The sequence below is a fragment of the Staurois parvus genome, unplaced genomic scaffold (genome assembly GCF_062004578.1).
Source record: "Staurois parvus isolate SC_StPar_1 unplaced genomic scaffold, SC_StPar_1.0 ptg000425l, whole genome shotgun sequence".
Lineage (NCBI taxonomy): Eukaryota > Metazoa > Chordata > Amphibia > Anura > Ranidae > Staurois > Staurois parvus.
Window position 1 is genome coordinate 4,473,283 of NW_028318221.1, and position 8,018 is coordinate 4,481,300.

Genomic DNA, 8,018 nt, shown 5'->3' on the forward strand with positions numbered 1-8,018 from the left:
ACAAAAAACATATGTGCCGAGAGCGTGTGCCCAGCACACATGAGGTACTCACGGAAAGGTCCCGGTCCGCTCTTTCGATCTGGACCTTTCCCGATCATGTGACCGGCCGTGATGTCACGGTGGCCATATGACACTAAGCCCCGCCCACCTCCCAGCACAGGAACTCCACGCTGGGACGATCCGGCGTGAAGTGGTTAAAGTGTATTTTTCCCCAAAACAAATTGTTTGAAAAACTTCTGTACAAATACCTTGTCATAAAATATTGCAACGACCACCATTTTAAGTCTCTAGAGCATCTGCTAAAAAGAAAAAATTACAGAATGTTTGGGGTTGTAAGCTTCTAGCAAAAAAAAATGCTGATTTGTACTTGTAAACAAAGTGTGTCAGAAAAATGAAAACATTAGTCATGACCCAATCAGGCTCTGCAAACAGTAGAAGGAGCAGAGAGAAGACACATAGTAAGAATAGAAAAAGAAAGAACAAAGCCAGTCCAAGCCTAAGCCCTTACTGCAGCGGGGGGCCCTTCCTGTAGCGGGGGTGGCCCTTGCCCCGGGGTACGTGTTCTACACACAAAGTACGCTGGGGTTTAATCCATGGCACCCAGCAGCTCTCACCTGCCCCATTCCGGGCCTCTCCTCCCTCAGAAGTGACGAGCCCTCTTCCTCGGTGTCTGAAGTGACAGTGGGGACGCCGGCAAGCCTGCCTGAACGGACATTCGACTCCCCGAAAATATCCCGTGCTCTTCAACATTATAATTTCTCTTGTATGGTGTCACTGGCACATCCAGGCCCCTGCCATATTGTGTTTTTTTTTTCACTGGGGGGCGGGGGAAACAAAAGGAAACGACGGGGGCGAGGCTTCGATAGGCCCAACAAAGGGGCTGACTTCTAAGAACGCCGGTGTGATGAGGAAGGTCCTCTGTACGATGTAGCCTACTAACACCGACCGCTCATGTAATCGAGAAACACAGCCGGAAATACTCATCTCGCATCGTTCACTTCAGACCTGGCCGCCAGATTAACGCATGCGCGGAATAGACGTTCTCCAGCACAGCTACGTACTGCTGCTGTATGTCACTCTATCGGAATAAACCTCGTGTAGGCCTCGTTTGTACTCCCGTTAAAATTGAATGGTTAAGAAGAGTTTTTGAGTGCTTCGCTTACTGTCGGAAGGTGGTAAAGATAGGCGGTTGAACCCCATTTGTACAGCCCTCACCTGGGGCTGCAAAAGCAGCATGACAGGATTGTAGCAGGGGCGGACTGACCGTTTGTAAACTCGGGCACTGCCCGAGGGCCTGGTGTCAGTAGGGGGCCCCATGAGATGCCCCTGGTGCTTTTTTTCATAGGCTTTTTTGAGTTTGGGCAAGGACACGGGCCCCGTGATCCCCTATTGCCTGGGGGTCCCATGAGTTGTCAGTCCACCCCTGGACTGTACTCAAAATTATACCCAGCAGACAGTACAAGGAGACATTCAAGTGAGTATGGCAGCCCTGATGGGCTTGTACATAGAATTAGAATATCCTCACTGTGTTTGTAAGGCACCATTCAAGTGACGGGTTTGTACACAGAATTAACCGTTTCAATACCGTGCAATTTTACACCTTCCTGCCCAGGCCAGTTTTCAGGTTTCAGCGCTCTCACACTTTGAATGACAATTGCGCGGTCATACAACATTGTATCCAAACTAAAATTTTATCATTTTCTTCACACAACTAGAGCTTTCTTTTGGTGGTATTTAATCACCGCTGGGGTTTTTATTTTTTGCTAAATTAACAAAAAAAGACCAAAAATTTTGAAAAAAAAAAACACATTTTTCTTTGTTTCTGTTATAAAAGTTTACAAATAAATAATTGTTCTTCATAAATTTCGGCCAAGATGTATTCTGCTACATGTCTTTGGTGAAAATAACCCAAATTAGGATGTATTATTTAGTTTGTAGGAAAGTTATAGAGTTCACAAACTATGGTATAGATCTGAATATTGATCAATCCTGAAGTACTGACAGCCAATCTAATATCTTGAGGTCCAAGAATGTCAGAATAGTACAGATATCCTCCAAATGACCCTTTTTGCAGAGTAAACAGTCCGACGTACTTCATAAGAGGCATGGCGAGTTTTTTGAAGTTGTATTTTTTTGTCATAATTTTTCGGAAAATGAAAAAATTAAAAAAATTATTTTCACTATTTTTTTTTTTTTTTACATACTGTCACCAGTGCAGTACAGCGTCATCATATAACTGGCATGGCAGTGAACAGTGACACTGACTGGTGACAGTATGAAAAAAATGTATATATATATTTTTTTTTTAATTTTTTTTTTTTTTATTAGATTTAATTTTTTATTACATTTTTTAATTTTTTTTAAGATTTTTTTTTCATATTTTACTATGACCAAAATAGTACAATGTTACCATAGTAACACTGTACTACTTTGGGGAAGTGATCAGTATTTTTTTTTTTTTTACACAATTTGCTTATAGCAAAGAATTACTTTGCTATAAGCAAGCATTTACCTGAATGAAATCGATTCATTCAGCTTTTTTTTTTTTTTTTTTTTTTGTGCTTAGCTGTGATTTGGTCACAGCTAATCACATGACATGTGCATGTGATTAGCTGTGACCATTCACAGCTAGGCACTAGTATACAATGGATGGCATCATGAATGAAGCCATCCATTGTATACAACTGTCATGTGACCTGCTGTGATTGGTCACAGCAGGTCACATGGTACCGGCAACGGGAGCCGGTACTCGGATCTGTCATCGGCCGTGTCCGAGGTGCACGGGCGTTGACAGATCGCACTGCTGCGTCGCTCTGCAACCGCGCAAACCGCGCATGTGCGGGAGCACGCCAAATGGCGTGCACCCGGAATACAGGAGCACATTTCAAGTGGCCGGGCGGCTAATGGTTAAAGACCCCACTGTGTTTGTAAGGCATTGTCCCAAACCAAGTGATGGGCTTTTACAGAGAATTGTATACATAGTCTGGCTGAAAAAAAAGACAAAAGTCCATTCAGTTCAACCATAAAAAAAAATTATAATCCTACACCCACAGTTTATCCAGAGGAAGGAAAAAAACAGCAAAGCATGATCCAATTTGCTCCTACAGGGAATAAAATTCCTTCCTGATCCCCCGAGAGGCAATCGGATATTCCCTGGATCAACTTTACCTATAAATGTTAGTATCCAGTTATATTCTGTGTATCTAAGAAAGAATCCAGACTGTTTTTAAAGCAATCCACTGAGCTGGCCAGAACCAACTCTTGAGGGAGTCTATTCCACATTTTCACAGCCCTTACTGTGAAGAAACCTTTCTGTCTTTGGAGATTACATTTCTTTTCCTCCAGACGTAAAGAGTGCCCCCTTGTCCTCTGTGATGACCTCAGGGTGAATAGCTCTACACCGAGTTCACTATATGAACCACTGATGTATTTATACATGTTGATCATATCCCCCCTTAATCACCTCTTCTCAAGAGAGAATAAATTCAGTTCCTCTAATCTTTCCTCATAGCTGATGTCCTCCATGCCTCTTATCAGTTTGGTTGCCCTTCTCTGTACTTTCTTCAGTTTCCCAATGTTCTTTTTGTGAATTGGTGCCCAAAATCAAACTGCATATTCCAGATGAGGCACCATCCCAAACCATTCAAATGACGAGCTTGTACACAGAATTATATACATAATTACATAGTTAGTCTGGCTGAAAAAAGACAAAAGTCCATTCAGTTCAATCATTAAAAAAAAAGTATAATCCTATATCCACAGTTGATCCAGAGGAAGGCAAAAAAACCCAGCAAAGCACGATCCAATTTGCTCCTGCAGGGAAAAAATTCCTCTCTGATCCCCCGAGAGGCAATCGGATATTCCCTGGATCAACTTTACCTATAAATGTTAGTATCCAGTTATATTCTGTGTATCTAAGAAAGAATCCAGGCCTTTTTTAAAGCAATCCACTGAGCTGGCCAGAACCAACTCTTGAGGGAGTCTATTCCACATTTTCACAGCTCTCACTGTGAAGAAACCTTTCCGTGTTTGGAGATTATATTTCTTTTCCTCCAGATGTAAAGAGTGCCCCCTTGTCCTCTGTGATGACCTCAGGGTGAATAACTCTACACCGAGTTCACTATATGAACCACTGATGTATTTACAGTATCTCATAGAGGTGAAGACACAGCTTACAGTTTTGTAAATATTTTATTCTATCTTTTCATGTGACAACACTGAAGAAATGACACTTTGCTACAATGTAAAGTAGTGAGTGTACAGCTTGTATAACAGTGTAAATTTGCTGTCCCTTCAAAATAACTCAACACAGCCATTAATGTCTAATCCCCTGGCAACAAAAGTGAGTACACCCCTAAGTGAAAAGGTCTAAATCGGGCCCAATTAGCCATTTTCCCTCCCCGGTATCATGTAACTGGTTGGTGCAGTGTTTCTCAACTCCAGTCCTCATGGACCCCCAACAGGTCATGTTTTCAGGATTTCCCTCAGATGAAACAGCTGTGGTAATTACTAAGGCAGTGAAACTGATCAAATCACCTGTGCAAAATAATGGAAATCCTGAAAACATGACCTGTTGGGGGTCCATGAGGACTGGAGTTGAGAAACACTGGGTTAATGTTACAAGGTCTCAGGTGTGAATGGGGAGCAGGTGTGTTAAATTTGGTGTTATCGCTCACTCTCTCATACTGGTCACTGGAAGTTCAACATGGCACCTCATGGCAAAGAACTCTGGGGATCTGAAAAAAAAAGAATTGTTGCTCTACATAAAGATGGCCTAGGCTATAAGAAGATTGCCAAGACCCTGAAACTGAGCTGCAGCACAGTGGCCAAGACCATACAGCAGTTTAACCTTCCCCATCCCCCAAAAGTGCCAATCCTTAATGAGGAGCGCGGGAGCAGTCCTTAAAGCGGAACTTCCCCTTTTGGGTGGAGCTCCACTTTAAAAAAATTGTTGCTCTACGTAAAGATGGCCTAGGTTATACGAAGATTGCCAAGACCCCGAAAACTGAGCTGCAGCACGGTGGCCAAGACCATACAGTGGTTTAACAGGGCAGGTTTCACTCAGAACAGGCCTCGCCATGGTCGACCAAAGTAGTTGAGTGCACATGCTTAGTATCATATCCAGAGGTTGTCTTTGGGAAATAGACATAGGAGTGCTGCCAGCATTGCTACAGAGGTTGAAGGGGTGGCAGGGTCAACCTGACAGTGCTCAGACCATACTCTGCACACTGCATCAAACTGGTCTGCATGGCTGTCGTCCCAGATGGAAGCCTCTTCTAAAGATGGTGCACAAGAAAGCCCGCAAACAGTTTGCTGAAAACAAGAAGACTAAGGACATGGATTACAGGAACCATGTCATGTGGTCTGATGAGACCACGATAAACCTGTTTATGGTGTCATGCGTGTGTGGCGGCAACTAGGTGAGGAGTACAAAGACAAGTGTGTTTTGCCTACAGTCAAGCATGGTGGTGGGAGTATCGTGGTCTGGGGCTGCATGAGTTCTGCTGGCACTGGGGAGCTACAGTTCATTGATGGAACCATGAATGCCAAGATGTACTGTGACATACTGAAGCAGAGCATGATCTCCTCGCTTCAGGGACTGGGCCGCAAGGCAGTATTCCAACATAACGACCCCAAACACACCTCCAAGACGACCACTGCCTTGCTAAAGAAGCTGAGGGTAAAGGTGATGGACTGGGCAAGCATGTCTCCAGACCTAAACCCTATTGAGCATCTGTGGGGCATCCTCAAATGGAAAGTGGAGGAGCGCAAGGTCTCTAACATCCACCAGCTTCGTGATGTCATCATGGGGGAGTGGGAAGAGGACTCCAGTGGCAACCTGTGAAGCTCTGGTGAACTCCATGACCAAGAGGGTTAAGGAAGTGCTGGAAAATAATGATGGTCACACAAAATATTGACTCTTTGTGTACAATTTGGACATTTTCACTTAGGGGTGTACTCACTTTTGTTGCCAGCGGTTTAGACATTAATGGCTGTGTTGAGTTATTTTGAGGGGACAGCAAATTTACACTGTTATGCAAGCTGTACACTCACTACTTTACATTGTAGCAAAATGTCATTTTTTCAGTGTTGTCACATGAAAAGATAGAATAAAACATTTACAAAAATGTGAGGGCTATACTCACTTCTGTGAGATACTGTATACATGTTGATCATATCCCCCCTTAATCTCCTCTTCTCAAGAGAGAATAAATTCAGTTCCTCTAATCTTTCCTCATAGCTGAGCTCCTCCATGCCTCTTATCAGTTTGGTTGCTCTTCTCTGCACTTTCTCCAGTTCCCCAATATTCTTTTTGTGAATTTGTGCCCAAAACTGAACTGCATATTCCAAATGAGGCATCATCCCATCCCAAACCATTCAAGTGATGGGTTTGTACACAGAATTATAGACCTCACTGCGTTTGTTAGGCACCATCCCAAACCAAGTGATGGGCTTGTACACAAAATTATGGACACCACGGTGTTTGTAAGGCACCAACAAGGCCCCATTTGTGTGTATGGGGCAGCCTGATGGGCTTCTACACCGAATTATACTCCCGTTGCATTCAGCAGGCCATATCGCAGTCTATTCAAGTGAACGCATCAGCCTGATTGGGTTGTACACAGAATTATCGCCCCTGTTGCGTTTGGCAGGCAGTACTGCAACCTGTTCAAGTGAAGGGCTTGTTCACAGACAGCAGTGTGTACTCTGCAGCGCTCCAGGAATCAATTGCCAAAGGAAGGCCAGAGGAACCAAAACAAAAGGTGGCCTATGGATAACGTGTCGGGGATGCAGCCCTCCTCAGATGGGGAAATCAACAACTGGAAAAGAGCAAACAGGTGGTGCAAACACCTTGTTCACAGAATTAGGCCCCTTTCACACAAGCAAAGCAATCAGGTCCACCTGTCAGTTTTTCAGACAGACCCAGCTGGACCCACCATTCTCATCTAAGGAGCAGAGAGTTTAAATTGACGTGTCCGTTTACACCTGCCGACATCTGATCCGTTAAAAACAGACATTTAGGGGTTTCTGTTCCACTTCCGTGTAGCAGATTATTATTATACAGGATTTATATAGCGCCAACAGTTTGCGCAGCACTTTGCAATATAAGGGAGACAGTACAATTACAATACATTTCAGTACAGAAGGAATAAGAGGGCCAGATCAGATGGCAGTTGGGTGTAAACAAACAGGCTTTTGCACACAGAATTATACCCCCTGTTGCATTTGGCAGGCAGTATCGCAGCCAATTCAAGTGAATGCATCAGCCTGACAGGGTTGAACACAGAATTATACCCCATGTTGCGTTCGGCAGCTGTCAAAATCCTTATTCAAACTGGCACACCTAAGCTAAACTTGAGAAGTGATCTGGAAAGTATAAACAACTTTTAGGCCAGGTTTACATCTGAGTATGCTTTTATCCATTTTTTTTTTTTAGAGGAGATCTGCATGGAGGAATGGGCCAACATACCAGCAAAAGTGTGTGCCAACCTTGTGAAGACTTACAGGAAACGTTTGACCTCTGTCATTGCCAACAAAGGATAACAAAGTATTGAGATGAACTTTTGATATTGACCAAATACTTATTTTCCACCATAATTTGCAAATAAAGTCTTTCCAAATCAGCCAATGTGATTGTCTGGATTTCCTTTCTCATTTTGTCTCTCATAGTTGAGGTCTACCTATGATGCCAATTACAGGCCTCTCTCATCTTTTTAAGTGGGAGAACTTGCACAATTGGTGGCTGACTAAATACTTTTTTTCCCCACTGTAATTCTTGAATGTTGCTTCCTTTCTGTAACACTGCTTAAGGAAAGTATCTTTCAGAAACTGGAAGTAGATTTGGGAGTTGATGTTTTGTTCATCTTCAACCCAAAAGTCTACCTAGCTTATCCTTAAAAGATAAGTTCACCTTTAACAACATGTAATGAATAGCCTGGCCCCTGCTCCCCCGCTCTGACAGCTTGCAGGGGATCTTCTCCTACTGTCAAATTTTAAATAAAACGTCGCAGCACGGG

At 43.4% G+C, this 8,018-nt stretch overlaps 1 protein-coding gene and 1 long non-coding RNA gene across 5 annotated transcripts in view; one reads left to right on the plus strand and one right to left on the minus strand.

Moving 5' to 3' along the window:
• REXO1 (RNA exonuclease 1 homolog) overlaps positions 1-1,015 on the minus strand; it is a 140,064-nt gene extending 139,049 nt beyond the window's left edge. For all 4 annotated transcript variants that reach the window (XR_016314201.1, XR_016314202.1, XM_089687455.1 and 1 more), the window contains exon 1: positions 615-1,015. Coding sequence is in view for 2 of the 4 variants with exons in the window: in XM_089687455.1 (XP_089543581.1) it covers positions 615-750 (136 nt within the window). In the remaining 2 variants the exon portion in view is untranslated. The remainder of the gene's footprint in view (positions 1-614) is intronic.
• Positions 676-7,625, plus strand: LOC149454533 (uncharacterized). The gene is made up of 2 exons (XR_016314203.1): positions 676-1,068; positions 7,439-7,625. It is a non-coding gene; the product is annotated as an uncharacterized LOC149454533 (long non-coding RNA).
• Positions 7,626-8,018: the final 393 nt, after the last annotated feature.